The 21,423-nt window shown below is 38.3% G+C and overlaps 3 protein-coding genes across 4 annotated transcripts; all 3 read left to right on the forward strand.

Moving 5' to 3' along the window:
* The first annotated feature begins 2,690 nt into the window (after positions 1–2,690).
* LOC119990119 (probable aminotransferase TAT2) lies at positions 2,691–9,637 on the forward strand. 2 transcript variants are annotated; one of them, XM_038835966.1, is made up of 8 exons: positions 2,691–2,802; positions 5,978–6,284; positions 7,105–7,444; positions 7,542–7,760; positions 8,121–8,180; positions 8,562–8,717; positions 8,805–8,898; positions 9,279–9,637. In XM_038835966.1, the coding sequence occupies exons 2-8, from the start codon at positions 6,025–6,027 to the stop codon at positions 9,437–9,439; spliced, it is 1,290 nt and encodes a 429-aa protein (XP_038691894.1). In that variant the 5' UTR covers positions 2,691–2,802; positions 5,978–6,024; the 3' UTR covers positions 9,440–9,637. The 2 variants fall into 2 exon arrangements, with proteins under 2 accessions (XP_038691894.1, XP_038691893.1); XM_038835965.1 differs by lacking the exon at positions 2,691–2,802 and having other exon boundaries at positions 5,694–6,284.
* Positions 9,638–10,223: 586 nt separating this feature from the next.
* On the forward strand, positions 10,224–15,696 carry LOC119989586. The gene is made up of 5 exons (XM_038835205.1): positions 10,224–10,374; positions 10,495–10,616; positions 10,658–10,995; positions 11,037–15,186; positions 15,223–15,696. Exons 1-5 carry the CDS (start codon positions 10,224–10,226, stop codon positions 15,694–15,696), a joined length of 5,235 nt encoding a protein of 1,744 aa, XP_038691133.1.
* Positions 15,697–20,436: 4,740 nt separating this feature from the next.
* On the forward strand, positions 20,437–21,173 carry LOC119989834 (homeobox-leucine zipper protein ATHB-52-like). The gene has a single exon (XM_038835568.1). The coding sequence runs from the start codon at positions 20,480–20,482 to the stop codon at positions 21,068–21,070; it is 591 nt and encodes a 196-aa protein (XP_038691496.1). The 5' UTR covers positions 20,437–20,479; the 3' UTR covers positions 21,071–21,173.
* Positions 21,174–21,423: the final 250 nt, after the last annotated feature.

Here is a 21,423-nt window from a genome sequence, read left to right on the forward strand (position 1 = left end):
AAGCGAGAGCGAGGGACAAATATTGTTCATTACACACGCCATCTTTAGTCTCCAAAAAGTAAAGGAAAATTGAAGGAAAAAATAAAACTCAGCCTATTACAGTTCGATGATATTGAAGTATCTCCACAGTTTTTCACACATAAAACGGAAGGATTTCCTGACGAGGAGGGCAGTGGCTAATGTAGAGGTAACGCCTTTGAAAATTATATTTTTAATACATAAGAATTTGGAAATTAAATTTATATATAATGAGTTTAGTTTTAAATTTTGAATAGTTTCATTTTCAATAATCCACTCTTAAGTTAAAATATAATTTTTTATAAAAAATTTGACGGGATTGATAATTTTTTATAATTTTTTATAATTTTGATAATTTTTTATAATTTTTTTATTTTGTCTGGATCAATATTGTGTTTTCCTGATGTGGCTATATTGGGAGATGTGTTTTATATTGAAAGATTGTGTTTTAGTGTAGTTTTATTGGGGACAATATGAAGGGCATGAGAATTTGTTGGCCACCATGTTGGGTGGGAAGGAAAATATATAAGAATTTGTGTTTTGTTGATGTAGTTATATTGGGAGATGTGTTTTATTGATGTGATTGTATTGAGAGACGTGTTTACCTTGACTTTTTATTTAATAGAAGTGGGACCTAATATAGATTTTTGTTTGGCTAACAAATTAACACTACTGCAATTGCTCTTACATGGAAAGGGAAGGGACTAAAAGCAAGGTAAAAAATTGGGCAACCAATGAAGTTTTCTTTCAATTGATTAAAGCAAAAACAAAAAGATAGAGAGAGGGCTAGGCCACTTTTTGTAGCCTTTCCAGCTATAGTAATGGTTACTAATACTATGCAAATATTTTTGTATTTTCAATCTTAATATTGTTATAATATCTCTTAGCTTAATTGAGTAATGTTATGATAATATTGTGCATTGCCTTCAATATAGCCGGGGTATCAGCAGTGGAAAACCCCTACAATTTTCTGTAGTTTTGATCAATAACATTTGATATGTTCAAGAGTGCGGGGCTCAGATTGTATTTTAAATTTCAAAAATAGATTGAATAGCGTGATGAAACACTGTCTACGGTGGAGAGTGCGAGTACCCAGAATTAGTTTTCGATACTATTTTGAATAGTGAGGATTATATCTGGGAAGGCAGGAGCCATCAATATTTCTTATGACTATTTTTTAATGATCTATATCAATATTGCAAATCTTATAAATACCCCATTTTTACAAATAAAACACATGATATTCATTGGTCATATCTTTTAAATAATGAGATTTATTTTATATTTTGGTGTTGAAATTTCAACTGAAGAAATGATGGGTGTAATTCTGCTAGCTTGCATCAATTCAGCAATCCCATCCATGGCTAATCAATCAATCCATCCATCATATCATAAGAATTTGACACATCATGCTCGGATTTTGAGACTCCACACAATCATAGCCTTTTTTACCATCTCTAAATCATCTCATCAATCTGCATGCCTTACATCTCTCTCCCTAGATATATACATATATATTCGTACATTCTATTAGCATCCCCACAATTGACTTTTCCAACAAAAAACAAAACAAAATTACCAACAAAAAAAAAAACTATATTTCTCCACATTATTTCAAATAATTGGGCACTTTTGTTTTGTAGTGATGGGGCTCGAATATCAAGAGATTACCTGGAGATAGTGCGTGACGACAAGATTATGTCACACTTCTCTGGAGGCTTACTGGGCCGCGCCGCCCTCCAGTCTAGGCCCCTTCGTAGTGTGGGCCACCCCTGGTATTTTTTGGGGCCCTATTCGCTGTCCATTTTGTTTACGTGTGGGTAAACCTGTTAAAACCACCCGAAAGTTTAAATGGGTCAGACCGTTTCAATATTATTACAATAATAATTTTTATTTGTCAGACCAACCATATGCAGGTTGACACGTCAACATCGACAGTACTACGAGGTGTCCACATGATTTATCTTTAAAATTATTGAACTTAATTAGTTGGTCATTTTGCATCACAACCAATCTAATGATTCTAATCCTCTTGCAAATTCTAATCGAATCTAATAGCTTGAATAAGTTTGGATGCCAAGAAGGCCCATCGTCCGCCTTATATCAGACGGCCCATTGTCAAATACTTTAACATATTCAAGCCACGTAAGTACAGTTTTTATTAACATTGATATTCTACATAGGTCAAGTGTAAGTTATCAATGTAGTTTATAAGTAAATATCCAATGTCTCTCAACCAATAAAGCTTACGACGGAATTGGATCCACAAGGACCACACATATTGGACAAACACAAAACCCATGTCATTCTTAGTCAGACCTGGGACGACACCTCTCAATGACGAGATTTTAATTACAAAACCGTGTTGGTTTTTTGATGGATAATATATTTTTTGATTATTTGGGTTTGATTTATGCGGTACTCTCCTATCCTATTCATAACAGTTTCCACATTTAGACACCTTCTAATTATCTCACTCCATATAAGAGTTCTAACCTTCTAATTATCCATCTCTTGAAGAGTTCCAATTTGGATAGACGTTCCAAGTTGGTAGTACTCTCTTCATACTTATCCAATACATTTATAATTAGACAAGATTTGGTGAATCATCAAACTTATCACATTGATTTTATAGAAAACACACAACCTTGAATATGTTAAAACTATATAAACAACATTGTTCCTCACTTATTGGGGACATAAAAAACAGAAACCCACAAAAGCAATTCTATTACTAGTCTTGGCTTCATCTTCTGGTTTTGGTACTAGGTAGCAAAATTTCAGGTAATAAATTCTTTCATTTTGTTAATCTTTTATTTTGCTTCGTCTTCATATATTTCTCGATTCATTTCCAAATGTACGTAATCAACAAGTTCTTGATTAATTTCACATTTCTTACAAAGAAATATTAAAACCATGCAATACTATAATGTGTTAGGGTCGCTAAGAATTTACACAATCAAACTGAGATACCCCAATTGATTATCGCCTTCGGGTAAAGGGGTATTCTTGCAAGATTTTTCGTGGCTCGATCCCTAGTGATATTTCTTCTCGTTTGATTTCGCGCTTGATACTTGGCCCGAACTTATATGTGGCCAGGCATGGATTGCTTTAGAAGATGAGAGGGGGTATGGGTTAGAGTGGGGTCTGTAAGTTGTCACCAACCATCAGATTATAACGTTTGAGAAGATTATGATTAATATATAGAGATAGGAAATGATAACCTGCGTAGCTGATCATGGTAGTTTGATGGTTCTCCAGTTCTCCTTCTGTCCTCAAATTTTTGCCCCATGCCACACCATTGTGAGTGCTCTCATAGAGTAGTGATAGAATGCGGCAATTCTACAATAGCCCAAAATAGTATCGGTTTAAATGCTGGTCGGTTGTTGCTGAGTAGAGCTATAGGTCGTAGGTTGTACCAACCAGCGGTAATAAACTGTGCCACGTGGCTATTTTGAGTACTGATTGGACCCCACATGTGACTGGTCTAATCCAAGTCTAATCATGACGATCCAAGGAGAACTGATGAAGAACTAGACTATTTTTTATTTTTGCATGAAAGTTTAGGCATTTAATTGTATATTGATGTTATTCAGTTTCTTAATTCAGAAAAATTTAGAATCTGTTTAAAATAAGGGAAAGTTGTCAACTAATTTAAGTGAATGCAAGTGAGTCGTTGGTTGAACGACAATCACCTTACATGTAAGGGATCATCCACCCATTAAATCGTGGGTTCGAATCTTATCCTCTCCCCAAACCCTTGTTTCAAAAAAAAAACTAATTTAAGTGAATTAATAGTTTGTTTCCTAATTTATTTTAGGGTAGATGTTTTTAAATACTATATTTATCTACATGTTTACTATATTTATCCACATGTTCTTGAAATACCGCAAAGAAATATGTTTGCGGTTAGAATCGAACTTTAAACACATACGTACCTAACCCAACCAATTGCTAATCGAACCACCTGTCGTTTTTATCTATATGTTATATCTATGCATTGAAGAAATTAAAGAAAAGCGAGAGTGTTCTCTCAAAAATAGGGACTTTGTCTTAGGAAAAATTAACTTAATTGAACGACATTAGCTTAAATAACCGAATCAAATTACAAAATTCAGTTTGGTTCGATTTGGTTCATAAGTTTGTCCTTTTTGAAAATTGCTAAATAACATGGTGTTTCCGGATCCATGCTCTCCATTGTAAACCGGCTTACAAGGGAAAATTAATCCAAATCATATAAACAAGCCCAAGTTTGTCAACCCAAGTGATGTGAGACAAGAATCATAAGGTTCTCATACTCCCTGCACGTGGTGTGAGATGGAAGTGACATTCAACAACTCAACACGTAGATGATAGTGTTCTCCATCTAAACCCCATACCCGCTCCGAACTGGATCGACAAGGAAGGGAACCCAACTCGAAGAACACCAATCAAAAGCTATATCAAGTTTATCAATCATCCCACGAAAAAGACATTAACAGACGATTCAATCACAAGAGCATCCACATCTGATTACTTAAACATAGTTCTGTCTGTAAAATATGGAATAAATATAGAGAACTAGTAAAAAAAAACCCTGCATCAGATTACCTAAACTTTTCCCTATTTTAAAAACTTGAAAGACTTGATACAGTGGTTCCTAATCACTGTAGCGTTATGTAAGAATAAAATATTATTATCTCTCCTCAATTGTACCCAATTCTATCTCAACGCTACGAAAATACACTTTGCCTCCGGCTTCGCTCACAATCTTCTCTCCTTCCGACACTGCAACAAGTTCGTCAACAACGGTTGAAGATTTGGGAAATCAATTGCTTCATCCTTCATCCTGCTCTCCTTCCCCAACCTTGGTTTCCTCACCTCCTTCATCCGCGGGTCTTTGATTTGGAAGATTTGGGAGATTTGGGAATCGAGCTCCACTTCTGTTGCCAAGTGCACAAATTGAACTCTGTTGGAGTGCCACATTGACTGAGAATGGTCTTGATGACTTATATAAATGAGGGTATACTTCCACCCTCTATTAGGCCTTTTAGAGGGTGGCTAATGGGGGTCCAAAATGTTAACAAATTTCACTTATCCTTTTAGGGCTAAGTCGAACAATCGTTGCATAGATTGGACATCAATTGAGAAACCGATATTCGTTCTAGATGATTGTCTCTTTGATTTCATTTATTTTGCAAAACCCATCTTTGATTTTCTGCTATGGGTTTATGGGTCAGAGCCTTGGAGAACATGGGTTGTAGAATTAACTTTTTCGACGGAAAGAACTAATTTTGTTCATGGCCTGGCATGGTGGTTGGTTGTTGGTGGTGGAAAGAAGGTAGGCAGCCGTGGTGTTGTAGTGCAGGGAAGGTGGAGACTTGTGGGTGAATTTATTATTATTTTAGATATTTTTAATAAAAATAAATTATATCAATAGAATAATAAAGGAAAGAAAAACAAATATTATTTTAATGTAGTGGAGAATAATATAGGTGATTTGGTTGGATAAAGAATTTATAAAATAAAAAAAAGTGATATTTTATATGTATTTTAAGGAATCTGTTAAGATAACCTGATGCATGTGCTCTAAAAAAAAGGTTGAAAACAAAGACCAATCATAAATAAGGTTGCGGTTGAATGGCTACCAATGTAAAGTCGTGGAAAAATTGGGCACGCAAGTTCACAATTTTGGCCCTTTCATGCGTTTGCGAAGACGTTAGATGATAGATACACTTATCTTATGAAACAGCCAAGATATTGTGGGACCAAACACTATGGTTATCATAGATCCCAAGATTATTTGACTCCAACAATCACATTTTGGCTAAAAGTGTCCAAATTCACAACCACTTGCCACGAATTTGTTTCCATGCAAAACACTATGTGGTTTATAGAGAGCATCGGCTCTTAATCATCCAACCATACATCTGTTAAGTTAAAGCTGAATCGCTCACTTCCCTGTGAAATCACTTATTAGACCCAAAACGCTGAAAACCCGAACAGAAACAAGGAGGAGAGAAGCTGATGGAGAATAATGGGTCAGTACTTAGAAACCCAGAAGCGGAATTGGCTTCTCGAATCACAATCAAAGGGATTCTAAGTTTGTTAATGCAATCTGTCGATGAAAAAGACGGAAAAAGAGTGATTTCGTTGGGGATTGGAGACCCATCTGCTCATTCTTGTTTCAAGACCACCCATGTTGCTGAAGATGCTGTTTCTGATTCTCTTCACTCTCAAAAGTTTAATGGGTACGCTCCAACTGTTGGGATTCTTCAAGCAAGAAGGTACATTTTTTATGAACAGTTGATTGATAGATTTTTTGTGTAATTATTGAATTTCTGATTTGGGATTGTTTGAATTTATATTGAATGATTGTGCATGCTGCTTCAATGCTCCAACAGTTTCAGTCAAATGTTATATGTGTTGAGCCTGCAAGGGATTGTCTCGGTTAGTCTGACACTGTAGTGCTATCTGTGGTGGTTGTTGCTGTTGAAATTGTTCTAAAATTACCAATTGGGGGTTCCTTTTGTTTTGAATGTATCAATTTGGGTTTTTTTAAATCCCATTCAAGGCAATCATAGTGTTGATGCTTCTCGATTTGAACTTAGGCATCAAAGGTTTCAAACCAATTGGGGGTTCCTTTTGTCAAATTTGGTAATCATATTTCTTGTCAGTATAACATAAATGAAGTTTTGAGCAATCATGGAGTATCAATCAGGGCTTTCTGAAACTCAGCTCAAGGCAACGAGTACTTGAAGTTTTATTTGGAAGGGAATTAGTACTTAGTAGCATCTCTTTTTGTAATTTTTCAGTAACTTGCAGCAATCTGAAATGGCGAACTTGGGTCTTTTGCTCGCTCCTTTACTCCGCAAACCACACCCTTCCTCACTTCACACTGTAATTTGTATTGAGGTTGATAGTAAAATCATTGTTAAATGTTAATATAGAATTTTATCAATATGAGATCTAATTCAGCCAGATAGGTCTCAATCACATGGAGTCTGCAACCACTTGCCCACCACACTATAATCCAATAAAGGCTTTTTTTTACCCCCTCATTGTGAATTTCCTACAATTAATTTGATCATCTAAATTCTTTAACAGGGCAATTGCTGAATATTTGTCTCGTGATCTTCCTTACAAGCTATCACCTGATGACATTTTTATCACTTCCGGTTGCACACAAGCGATTGATGTTTCATTGGCAATGCTTGCTCGCCCTGGTGCAAATATCTTGCTTCCGAGACCAGGCTTTCCGATCTATGAACTATGTGCCACTTTTCGGAATCTTGAAATTCGACACTTTGATCTTCTTCCAGAAAAAGGCTGGGAGGTAGATCTTGATGCTATTGAAGCTTTAGCAGATCAGAACACTGTTGCAATAGTTATCATCAATCCTGGGAATCCCTGTGGAAATGTATACTCTTATCAACATTTGAAGAAGGTAGACGGCCTTGATAATTATACTTGGAGAATATGTATTTTAGAATTGGTTTCATGTGAATATTTGGGAGACTGAGTTGAATGGTAGTTTTTCCTAGATTGCAGAAACTGCAAGCAAGCTTGAAACCCTTGTGATTGCTGATGAGGTTTACGGGCACCTGGCCTTCGGACGTAATCCGTTTGTGCCAATGGGTGTCTTTGGATCAGTTGTCCCTGTCCTCACTCTCGGCTCTCTATCAAAGAGATGGATAGTGCCTGGATGGAGACTTGGTTGGTTTGTCACAAGTGATCCTGGTGGCATGTTCAGAAAACCCAAGGTTCTGTCTCTCCATCTCTCTTGCTGGTATTTTTTGCGTTGAAACATTGTTCACTCAGTTAGGGATTAAAATAATTATGCAGTTTTAAATTCCTAATGGTATGGCATTTTTGAAGATTGACGAGTGGCGCTGCATTAAGAATGATGCCTCTACGCTGTAGAGGCTTTCTCCAATGCAGCAATGCTACACAAATTGGTGTACTTATTCCAATTTTAAACATCATAAACTAGTCCAAAATATTTCTCTAATTAATTTTCTGTGGCCAAGAAATATACGCCAGTCGGTTTTTGCTTTTTATCTATAAAGCCTATATTAGCAGTTGCTCCCTATTGTTAACCAATACTGCTTCCATTTGTCCAGACTGTTGAGCGTATCAAGAAGTATTTTGACATTTTGGGTGGACCTGCTACTTTCATCCAGGTTAGTCTACACTTTCCTGATCTGATTAACTGTAGGCTGAAAGCTTGTGGCACAAATAGTTTCCTTTGTGATACAAAGCCAATGTATTTACTAGCAGTTAGTTTATTTAGTCATATAATTATATTGAATCAGCAGTGTTTACTTAATACGGCTTGATGTGCTGCAAGAGCTTTTTTTTGGTAAAATATCTTTTGTTCTGAGGCGACCTACGCATATTTTCGTGTAATGAACATGTCTTGGCCCCTCGAACGGATTTCTCTTTTCCAATGAGATTTTTGGGTTTTGATTAACTGTCTTCTGGTAACACACGCTGTACAATGTAAATTATTCATTCCAAGAAGCATATACTTAAATTATCTTCCGATATTTCTGGTATGGTAGGCAGCTGTACCTCGCATCATTGAGCAAACTAATGAGGGTTTCTTCAAGAAGACTATTGACTTACTGAAGCAGACTTCAGACATGTGTTGCGAAATGATAAAGGAGATCCATTGCATAACTTGTCCTCATAAACCAGAGGGATCAATGGCTTTTATGGTGAGGGCAGATTGAAATTCATAGTTATAAATTAGTTTCGAGGACTTTAAAAGTAGTCAAACTTACTGAAAGCTTAATGCAATGCAGGTGAAGCTGAATATTTCGCTATTGGAGGATATCAGTAGTGACATTGATTTCTGTTTCAAGTTGGCCAAGGAGGAATCCATTATCATTCTTCCAGGTAAGAAGCAGACCACCAGACTTAAATTTTGCTGTCCAACTTCGTTCCTAATCCATATAAAGAGAAAGTTTGCGGAGGCAATTATAAACGGAAGAAATCTTGTGATTGTGAATCTCTTCTCTCTCAACTTCAAATGTTAAGAACTTTCATACATATGTATTATAGTTTCAAGCATTCCAGCACGAAGTGGGTTCGGTTTGATTTCCAAAAAATTTAAAGGAAAAATGTGTAAGCCTTGATGATACTGACTTTCTAAGAAGTTTTTCTTTTGTTGTATTGACATCTGATGTATTCTCTATCAGGCATCAGCATCATTGGAATGTTAATGTTTTCCTGCTAAAACCAGGAGCTAACAAGGCTGATTTTATTATCGAGTGCAGGAACTGCAGTAGGACTGGAGAATTGGCTCCGGATAACGTTTGCTGTCGATCCATCTTCTCTCGAAGAAGCCCTAAAAAGGGTAAACTTTTTCTGTCAAAGGCATATCAAGCAAAAACCTGCTCTGACAATCAAATCCAGCAAAGTAACAACTACCAAATAACTTTAATGTCAAGCACTCTTTGTTCTTGGTGGTTTTATCTTTAGACCCTTGTACAATGATGGCCAAATATGATTTTTGTTCAAAGCCAGCCTCCAAATACTTGAAGGATGGCTAGAAGCATCATGGCTAGATAATACAGACAAATAATTCAAGCATGAATGAAGAAGCATGGGGTACTTGAGTATTACTATTTTGGCACTAATTTTTTTTCTAAATTTAAACCCTAACATGATCAGTAATGATCGGATCCCAACAATTGATATCTCAGTTATCTCAGAAATTATGTGTCTAACTCAGTAGTTGGGACTGTTGAGATCCCTATCATTAGTGTAACATGATACACGCACGAACATCGATCCATATGTGATGATGCTAACAATGAAGCAAACAAGCGAGCTGCAATAGAGAGATAGACAAGATCGGATACCAAAATTTCTTAATCATGCCATTGGCCAATTATAGGCTTAGGGTTACGTAATTAAGTTTGGTACACTCTTTGACCACGGAATGGTAATGCATACTACGTCATTTATTACCAATCCAATGTTTGGTTGGTTTCACAAGTATACTATGGGGAATGTGTACTGTGCTTAACAAAGATAGCAAATATTAAGGTTACTCTCTTGCCATTCATTAATATTTTTATGAACTTTTTATATATAAAAAAAAAGCTTTAGCATGGAAGAAAGCTTAAATGGGTTATCTTAATATTATGGGAAGAAAATTTGGAAGATCGAATTATTGAGGTCCAAATGTCTTATGGTGAACTGTTACTTTTGTTGTGATGATTGGTGTTGAGGTCTTGAGTATTGAATTAACTCTATCTCCAGCCTTTGTTTTACTCTTGGTGCAAGTCCTAACAATACTCCAAGCAGGCCCAATGGGCCCGACAACACAGCCCACTCTCCTTAGTCATCGTATAAGGTTAGGGTCAGGTGAGGGGCAGGATACTTTTGGTGATCTAAGAACTTAATCCTTCTGTTTTCTTAATTTCCTAGTAGAGAGAGTGATTCTCCTGTTTATCCTATTATCCGAGAGTGAGTCTCGTTGTTCAGAGAGTGATTCTCACTGTTTCCTTGTTCTATTGAGGTTTACGACCCTATTGATTGTAATCCTTGTGTACTGGATAATTTCTATAACGTGCTATCAGGGAAACGAAGCTTTAGTTCCTGTTCTTGTTTGAGATTTGCACTTGATTTACATCAATTTTGGTATCAGAGGCTTTGCGTGTGCTTCGACATGAGCACCACACGCAGCGGTCGACAGTACAACACCACAGAATCCAGGCTTGAGCAGCTTATGGAATCTATGTCTCGGCGGATGGATTTACTGGCCGACAAAGTAGACACGGTTTGGGAGCACCTCTTCCCTACTGCACTGAACGCGGTAGATCCCCTTGTGGATGGTGCCAACCCTGTTGATGAGGACAGTGGTCCAGATCGCGGCAGCCGCGCCTCCAGTCCTGATAGTTTGGCTGACCCAATGGATCTGCCCAAACAGGATGACCTTCCTGCCCCCGGACACAACCCCCCACCCACAGTACTTCCACCACCCCCGTTTCCCCAAATTCGCCCCCCTTACATGTTCTCCCACCAAGACCAGTTCCTCCACATCTCCGATACCCACCTCCTAGACTTCCTCCCCAACGACATCCCCCACCTCTGCCACGTTTCCCTGAAGCCTCGGTACGACAACCAGAACCCCCACCCCCATACCCATACCCTCCATACCCACACATACCCCCACAATATCCACTGGGCCCACACTCTACACCACACAACTCCTATGGTGAAGCTTATTATGCACCTTCCCACCCTGACCGGGTTGGGCATCCTAGACAGTATGATCACTACACCGATGTCTCTCGTCGTGTTAAATTGGAAGTCTCTGATTTCTCAGGCAATATGGAGCCCAACGAGTTTAAAGATTGGTTGACTGCCTTGGAAGAATATCTTCAGTGGTATAGTGTTCCAGATTGGTCCAAGGTCCAATTGGTTAAAGCTAAGTTAAAAGGGGCAGCCAAGGTGTGGTGGTTGAACGTTGAGGAGCAACAATACCGACTTCAACAGCCGGAAATTACTGATTGGGAGATTATGAAGGCACGCTTGAGTAAGAAATATCTGCCAAAAAATTACAGAGCACTTAAGTTCCGTGAACTCTTGAATCTACGCCAGGATCGTTCTTCGGTAGACGAATATGCACACCGTTTCCATGATCTTAGTGTGCGCAGTGGCGTGACAGAAGATGAAGAGCAAACTGTTACTCGTTTCATCAACGGGCTTAATGAGGAAATTAAGAAGCACATGTTATCTATGCAGTTATCCCTAACCAGCTTGGAAGAGGCCCACCAACTCACTAAAGAAATTGAGACTCAGATGAAACTCTCTACATCGCGACCGAGACCCACTTCATTTGAATCCAAGCCTACTGATGTGCGGGGTTTGCGTAACAAGCCTGAATCTTCCAACATGGTCCCTGGGCGTCACAACCATTCAGGCAAGGCCGTAGATAAGCCTTCCGAAGGTACCGGACTGAGGTGTTATAAGTGCAATGGGAGAGGGCATTATGCAGTTTTGTGTCCTACCAAAAACCAGAAGGTTGCCTTGGTCTGCGGTAATGATTTACCCGATCTAACCCCTGACATGACAGAGGAGACCCTCCTCCAGGATCCAGCTTATGAAGAGGAGGAGTTAGAAGCATCTACATTGCCCAATTGTGTCATTAGGAGGATTCTCACGGGCCAAGCACGAACCGCCAATTCAGATGAGCACTGGCTACGCACAAGTATTTTTCATACTCGGGTTGAATTTGGTACAGGAGTTCTAGATGTCATTATTGATAGTGGGAATGGAATGAATGTGGTGGCTGAAGATCTTGTGAACCGGATGAGACTTAAAATGACTAAGCATCCGATGCCCTATCGTGTTAGTTGGGTGAATGATACGTCGATACCCGTCAAGCTCCAATGTTTACTCTCTTTTTCTCTGGGTCGGTATAAAGATTCAGTGTGCTGTGATGTTCTCCTGATGACAGCTTGTCAACTTCTCCTTGGCCGCCCTTGGCTCTATGATCACGATGTATCATACCAAGGGAGAGCTAACACGTATTCCTTCATTGATAAGGGACGCCGCATCACTCTCAAACCTATGAGACCAGATAGCCTTAAAATTCCCAGCAATCCTATCTCATGTCCTCCTAAAGAGCCTTGTCCTACTAAACCACAAGTCCTTACTATGACCCAATTTGATGAAGCATGTCAAGAAACTCAGTTGTGCCTCTTTGTGTTGGTCCAACCAGCCCAATCCAAAAACACCATTGACTTACCCCTGGACCCAGAACTATCCCAGCTTCTAAAAGAGCACGCTCACATTATGCCCGAGGACCTACCTGATCACCTACCTCCCATGCGTTCTATCCAACATGCCATTGACCTTATCCCTGGATCCAGCTTACCCAACCTTCCCTCATACAGGATGAATCCTAAGGAACATGATGAATTACGACGGCAAGTGGAAGGTCTCCTGTCCAAAGGTTTTATTAGGGAAAGTACCAGCCCTTGTGCCGTGCCCGCGCTCCTCACTCCCAAGAAAGATGGCACGTGGCGCATGTGTGTGGATAGTCGGGCAATCAACAAGCTCACTATCAAATATCGGTTTCCTATTCCTCGTATTGATGATCTCACGGACCAGCTATGTGGCGCACAAGTGTTTTCCAAGATTGACCTTAAAAGTCGCTATCATCAAGTCCGAATTCGACCCGGGGATGAGTGGAAAACCGCGTTTAAAACCCGAGATGGCCTATATGAGTGGCTTGTTATGCCGTTTGGGCTTTCCAACGCCCCAAGCACCTTTATGCGGTTGATGACTCACGCTTTCCGTCCGCATATTGGGAAGTTCGTTGTTATTTATTTCGATGATATTCTTGTATTTAGCAAGTCCCCTTCTGATCATATTTCCCACCTGCGGGTAGTTTTTCAAGTTTTGCAGGCTGAACAACTTTTTGTCAATCGACAAAAGTGTCTATTCCTTCAGTCACAAGTCACTTTCTTGGGGTTTGTTATTTCAGATCGGGGTATTGAAGCAGATCCAGATAAAATCCGGGCAATTGTGGAGTGGCCTACCCCTACCAGTACACATGACGTCCGCAGTTTTCATGGGTTGGCCACCTTTTATAGGAGGTTTATTCGTGGATTCAGTGCGATAGTGGCACCTCTCACTGAGTGCCTCAAGTTGTCTACATTTCAGTGGTCTGATGCTACCAATACAGCCTTTCTGGACATCAAGACTCTCATGACTCACACACCGATCCTTCGGATGCCCAACTTTGAGCTGGTTTTTGAAATCTGTTGTGATGCCTCTCACATTGGTATTGGTGGAGTTCTTAGCCAGGAAGGGCACCCAATTGCCTTCTTCAGTGAGAAGCTGAATGAGTGCCGCAAGCGCTATTCGACTTATGATATTGAACTTTATGCTTTAGTCCAGACAGTCAAACATTGGAAGCATTACTTGGTGTATCGAGAATTCATCCTCTTCACCGACCTTGATTCGCTGAGACATATACAGTCACAACAGAAATTGAATGCACGCCATGCTCGGTGGTTCAACTTTTTGCAACAATTCAATTTTGTGATTAAACATAAAGCAGGAAAAGACAATCGCGTCGCCGATGCTCTCAGCCGACGTAATCACCTCCTGGTCGCTTTTGAGGCCACAATCACTGGTTTTGAGCAGTTTCCTCACCAGTACGCTACGGATGTTGATTTTGCAGAAGTCTGGACGTCTATAACAAGCGGTGATCAATCCACGGTTGGTAACTATATCATTCAGAATGGCTTCTTGTTTCGTGATTTACGTTTGTGTGTTCCCTCGGGATCCATTCGTGAATTTTTGATTCTTGAACTTCATGAGGGGGGATTAGCCGGTCATTTTGGCATCGACAAAACCCTGTCCTTGGTCGAAGATAGGTTCTTTTGGCCTCACCTACGACGGGACGTCACTAAAGTGGTGAAACAGTGTCGAGTTTGTCAAATTAACAAAGGTGGCAAGCATAATACTGGTCTTTACAATCCTCTCCCCGTCCCCGACCACCCATGGGAACACTTAAGTCTTGATTTTATATTGGGGTTACCCAAGACAGCGGCTGGTCATGATTCTGTTATGGTGGTTGTTGACCGATTTTCCAAGATGGCCCACTTCGTCGCGTGTAGTCGCACACATGATGCCTCTCGTATTGCCTCCCTATTCTTACGTGATGTTGTGCGTCTCCACGGTCTTCCTCTCAGTTTAGTGTCGGATAGAGATAGCAAATTTGTGAGCTATTTTTGGAAGACATTATGGATCAAGTTGGGTACGAAACTCAAGTATTCTAGCGCCTTTCATCCCCAAATAGACGGCCAAACCGAGGTGGTGAATCGCAGTTTGGGTAATCTTCTACGCTGTTTGGTTAATGAGCAGGGTAGCTCATGGGATGTTGTTCTCCCTATTGCTGAATTTGCTTTCAACAGTTCTTGCAATCGCACTATTGGTTGTTCTCCTTTTGAGGCTACTTATGGCATCCAACCAAAGGCCCCCATAGATCTGCATGAATTACCTAGTAAACTTCGACCAAGTGAACTAGCTCTGGAACTGGCAGATCACCTTCGGTCTGTACACGCTGACATCAAGCGGCGAATCATTCTCAGTAATGATAGTTATAAACAGCAAGCTGATGCCCACCGTCGCCATGTCGAGTTTCAAGATGGGGATTGGGTCCTTATTTGACTTCGCGCGGAACGTTTTCCTCAGGGTACGTATCATAAACTTCATGCCCGTAAAGCCGGTCCTTACCAAATCAAGCAACGGCTGGGTCCCAATGCTTATCTTGTGGAATTACCTGGCACCTTGAAGATTAGTCCCATCTTCAATGTCGAAGACCTTACTTTGTCCAGTCCTCCAGTTGATGACAGTTTGCCCACACCCTATCTTCCTTCTGCCTCCCCAGTTGAGGATGCACCAGCTAGCATTCTGGATCACCAGTTCGTCTCGACGCGACGTGGTGGTTATGATAAGTTCCTCGTTGCGTGGCATGATAAACCTTTCTCTGAAGCCGTGTGGATGACAGCCACCCAAATCCAGTCAACCTATCCCGGCCTCCTGGAGCGCTATGTAAACCAGTCATCACCAGAGTTGATTCCTTCAAGTGGGGAGGGAATTGGTGCAAGTCCTAACAATACTCCAAGCAGGCCCAATGGGCCCGACAACACAGCCCACTCTCCTTAGTCATCGTATAAGGTTAGGGTCAGGTGGGGGGAAGGATACTTTTGGTGATCTAAGAACTTAATCCTTCTGTTTTCTTAATTTCCTAGTAGAGAGAGTGATTCTCCTGTTTATCCTATTATTCGAGAGTGAGTCTCGTTGTTCAGAGAGTGATTCTCAGTGTTTCCTTGTTCTATTGAGGTTTACGACCCTGTTGATTGTAATCCTTGTGTATTGGATAATTTCTATAACGTGCTATCAGGGAAACGAAGCTTTAGTTCCTGTTCTTGTTTGAGATCTGCACTTGATTTACATCAACTCTGCATTTGGCCGATGAGAATGGAGAAAAGGCCATGGAAGAGAGTTCATGTTTATCCAATTCGAAATTCAACGTGTCAAACGTGATGCATGATTTGTTGACTGGTCGTCAACATTCATGCATTTCAAATGTTATGAAAAGTTTGAAAGAGTACAGTCCCGACGGTAGTACTATATATATATATATATATATATATATATATATATATATATATTATCAATCTATGTGTGTTTTATTATAGAGGTGCATGAACTGAGACTTTCAAACCACAATGTGACGTAATTCTGTAGGGCAAAGAATGTAGCCTCTCCAAACGGCACAAATTTTATCTTTCACTCAAAGACAAGTACTAAATGGCCTTACGGACACAATACAATCAATTATTGTTAGTATATACGTATTTATATATATATATATTATGCTGTCTAATCTGAAATCTATATATATTTATATATAGATATTATGCTGTCTAATCTGAAATCTTTCAATGATACTGTCTTAAAATGGCATATATTAAGGAACACTAATAGCAACTGTAATGGGTAATTGTGGACATGTAGTTGCAAGATTTGACCATCTAAGAGCATGTCCAATGGGTTATTTAAAATAAGTAAAATCTTATTTTAGATAATACTTTCTCATTTTTTACCTTTCAGGGTTACCTAAATTCTTACCTAATTTTATAATTCATTTTCGAGTAACTCAAAGGGTATGACTCATGTTATCTATATCAATTTGAATTTTTTTTTTGATTTCTCTCTCTTGTAACTCTCTCTCTCCCTTTTACTTTTTATGTTTCTCTCTCTTGCATCTTTCCCTCTCTCTTACTTTTTTTTTTTTTGAGGAACCCTCTCTCTTACTTTAAAATAATTAAATGTTGGGTATGATATGAAAATGGGGTATATGATTGGAAGGGTGTTAGGAAACTGGTAACCTAAAATTGTTTTTTACTTAAAATAAGGGAAATTGTGTTTCCAAAAATGAGTAATGGGTTGGACTTGCTCAAGAAAGGAAACTAAAGAAAGAAAAAATGACTTATGAGAACCATTAATGTTCTGGCTAATTGTGGACAGTTCCCTATATAATTAAACCACTAATCAAAAATATTTTCTATATTTATTAATTTCTATGCTCCTTGAGATTTATCAAAAAGTTTTTTCCTTTTTAAAAGTTGGAAAATAAAAATAAAGGATAGGTTAGCTGAGTTTTGTTTCATTAACTCTACTTTTTAATCCCACATAGCTTGATGTTCTTCAAGCGATGTGATTTATAAAAAAAATCCATGTGTCTCTCAATTAAAAAAGAAAATTATCGTTAAGTGAGACGATTAAGAGAAACAAAACCTTACGAACCCGACCTGATGTATCCACAGATCTTAAAATCTTACACTTTGTATCCCACCGTATTTGCTTATATATGCGTAACAATTGTATTGTAAACGATAACTTGATCTGAATGAAAAGCATCTTCTCTTCTCACCGTCTGGTTCCGTCTCTAACGTTCTCCTACTTCTGCGACTGTCTTTATTTCTAATCTTATTATTCTTCAACTTCATTTCCGCAATATAGCAAAGCGGATAATATTTATTGATATACATATATGTGTGCGTTTGTGATCGACTCGAAAATTGAAACCGATATGTCATGCAACATATATATCGATCTAGAAAGGTCATGCATAAAACACTACTTGAATATATATATATATATATATATATATATATATGTATATGTATATATAAGAGTATTTTCATGGTGGCCGCCGCTACACCCTTCACATAAATGCTGTAGGTGTCCGTCAAAATCTTTCATTGCCAAGTTGAAAATTTAATATTCTTCATTCTAGATTTTTTTTATTTTTTTATAATTTATTCTTCAATTCTGACCTTTCAACGGACAGAATGGTTAGGGCCTTTGGGGCATTGAACCTTTGACTTGGTAAAAAGGAAGTGTTGAGTCGACCACTACACCATAGTGACGACAAACCATCACTATCGAGTTGGCAAAGCAAAGGAAAGATAAAAAGTAAGTCCTTCACCTCCAATGGTATACCTGAGTCTTCAAGAGTATTGGGCAAACTCTAAGAGTGTGTTTGGATTGAGGGATTTGGGGGGAAGGGAAGAGAATGGAGGGGAGGGGGAGAGAAGGGAATGGAGGGGAAGGGGGACTATTTTTCCCTCTCCCATGTTTGGGTAGATAAAAAAAAGAAGGAAAGAAAATTTGTTTAATTTACTAATTTATCCTTATTTTTATGTTAAAATATTATGTACAAGGGTAAAATAGATATTTAACTTATAAATGACTTAATTAGTAATCCCTTCCCTCCAAATGACTCCATTTTGGAGAGAAAGAATTTTGACAAAAATTTAAAGAAATCTTCCTCCCAAATCCCCTCAAATCCCTCCCCTTAATTTTTAATAAACTATCCAAACAAGGGAATTAGAAGGAAACTCTATTTCCCTTCCTTTCCCTTCCCTCCAAATCCCTCAATCCAAACACACTCTAAGAGTGTGTTTGGATTGAGGGATTTGGAGGGGAGGGGAGGGGAGGGGAGGGGAGGGGAGTTTCGTTCCAATTATCTTGTTTGGATAGTTTATAAAAAATTGAGGGGAGGGATTTGAGGGGATTTGGGAGGAAGATTTCATTAAATTTTTGTCAAAATTCTTTCCTCCCAAAATGGAGTCATTTGGAGGGAAGAGAATACTAATTAAGTTACTTATAAGTTTAAAACATATTTTACGCTTGGACATAACACTTAAACATAAAAAATAAGGATAAACTAGTAAATTAAACTACTTTTCTTTTCTTTATCTTTTTTTTATCTATCCAAACATAAGAGATGAAAATGTATTTTCCCTTCCATTATCTTCCCTTCTCTTCCTTCCCTTTCCCTTTCCCTTTCCCTTCCCCCCAAATCCCTCAATCCAAACACACTCTAAGAGAAGTCATTTTTAAAAAAAAAATTAAATGTTGTATGTTATTTAAATGAATTTGGGGGTTGGAGCTACTATAATATTGATATGTTTTCAAAAATATGAGGTGTTAAGTGGCGGTCCATGTCATCACGTCTCAACGGTCATGATTTTAAGTCCCAAGTAACCTAGCTTTAGGTGAATTTTGTGAATCATATGCTATTGAGCGAAGGTTTTTACCAACTTGCACTTTGGTGGGATTTTGGTGACGGATTCGTCCTATAAACAACAACTATTAATAACTTGTTGTGATAGTGACTGATGAAGCTGCTAATAAGTTTTATGTGGATTAGGATGGCATGCATGGGTCTCATGTTCGCTAAAATGACCGTATCTTTGAACTCGGTTGTTTATTTTGGACCCATAATATATCAAATCGGAATTTATTTCGAGCCTAATGACATGGTCTTAAATACTACGACATTAAGTGCCCTTTTTCAGCATAAAAAATAGACGTTTTGATGGATTTTTGGTCACTTTTAGTATTTTTACAGTTTGAAGCATGCTTTTATTTATATTTTTCATATCTTCGAAAATTTTCTGCTTTAATATTTATTTATTTTTATTAGTTAGGATTTGATTAAGGTCTCATTTCACTATTTAAGATTGTAACATCTCTTGAGAGAGCCGCTTTTATCGACTTTTGGACCTTTATCTTCTTTCTTGATCATCTTGCGATTTCTTTGAATTTCAAAGAAGGAAAGAAAATTAAAGTAATTAATCAGAATGATCGGCTGGAGCAATTAATGTGTGATTACATAGATTAGTATATTGAAGTGGAAATTAACGCAAAAATTTGGACCCACAAAATGGATTATTATCAAAGATTCACAAGGATTAATGGGGCTTATTTTGATGTCGTACAACCTACAAACAGAGAACATGATTAGATTGCATATTTATCATCTGGTCTAAATTAAAAATAAAGCAAAATCCAATCATATGATATATATCAATCAAAAATCACAAATGTGTTGGAACCATTTTTATTTTTGTATACTTATACACACATACACTTACCCTTCAGATAACCGATATGAACCTAAATTTCCACCAGCATGTAGAGAAATTTTCCACTTGACGACATGATAAGTTGTGCCAAAACCAAGTGTGGCCACAAATATATTTGATGTATACATACATACATACATACATACACACACATATATATAATTTCATACATATTAGTAGATTAAATGTACATATCTCAATTTTGATACTATGAAATTGCAACTACTCTCCATGCTCTCAAAATTTATGAAACAAATTCCCAATTAATTTTGAATAATAATATTAGTTAGAGAGTAGGACCTCTTTCACGTGAACACCTCATGCATGAATAAATACAAAACAAGCCGTCCCCCCCCCCCTCCTCCCCTCTATCTCTCTCACTAATATTTAATATTATTTCCTTATAGGGTTTGAACATTGAAGCCAAATTAAGACACCATATGTGTATATATAAACACAACAAGTCACACAAAAAAACTCAATCAAGACTCTCCTTCCAACAAGACATGGATTTCTTCCTCAATGAAGACCAAAAGCACCTCAACACACCCAATTACACCAAACACATGAGCAAAAAGAGGCTAAGAAAAGACCAAGTGAGGCTCCTTGAGAGAAGTTTCACAACACACAAGAAACTAGAGCCAGAACTCAAGCTCCAACTCTCAAACCAACTTGGTGTCCCACCAAGACAAGTAGCAATTTGGTACCAAAACAAGAAAGCAAGATGGAAGACACAAAGCTTGGAGATTGACTACAACACACTCCAAGTCAAGCTTGAACATGCATTGCTTGAGAAAACTAGGTTAGAGAGAGAAGTCATGGAGCTTCAAGGAGAGGTAAGAAGAGCTCAAGAGATTATGCTTCAATTTGGTTTCAATTACCAAAGAATGGTTCCTCCTAAGCCTCATCATGCTCAAGCTCCTCCCCCTCCCCCTCCTCCTCCTCCTCATGAGGTTTCTTGTAATAATTCTAGTGATGAGGGAGGTGGGTCTAGCTTGAATAATAATTATGAAGATGTTAATGGTGGTGAAGTCTTGCAAATGGAGGACCTCTATGATTGCTTGATTGGTGGAGGCAGTGGGTCAACATGGGCCTAAATTAAGTGCAATGTTTTGTGCCAAACAAATTGTGTTAATTACTATAGTAATTATTGTAAAAAATAATTGCTTATATACTTGTTTACTCACATATTAATTGGCACCCACTTTTTCTCATGGATAAAAATAGTAAGTTTGTAAAATTATTGGCATTTATTGGGATGGAATATATACAATGTGGGTTGATTTTGATTTTTGTATGGATGGTGCATGTCTCAAATAAATATATACATTTGGGACTGATGACATTAATTCATTGGCCCTGGATGTTAATTTTTTTTGTAGCTATTAAATTGGAAATGTCTTTAGTTTCATGATTGGAGTAAAATTCAACTGGTTTTTGTCAAATGTTG

Source organism: Tripterygium wilfordii, chromosome 21 (assembly GCF_013401445.1).
Source record: "Tripterygium wilfordii isolate XIE 37 chromosome 21, ASM1340144v1, whole genome shotgun sequence".
NCBI lineage: Eukaryota > Viridiplantae > Streptophyta > Magnoliopsida > Celastrales > Celastraceae > Tripterygium > Tripterygium wilfordii.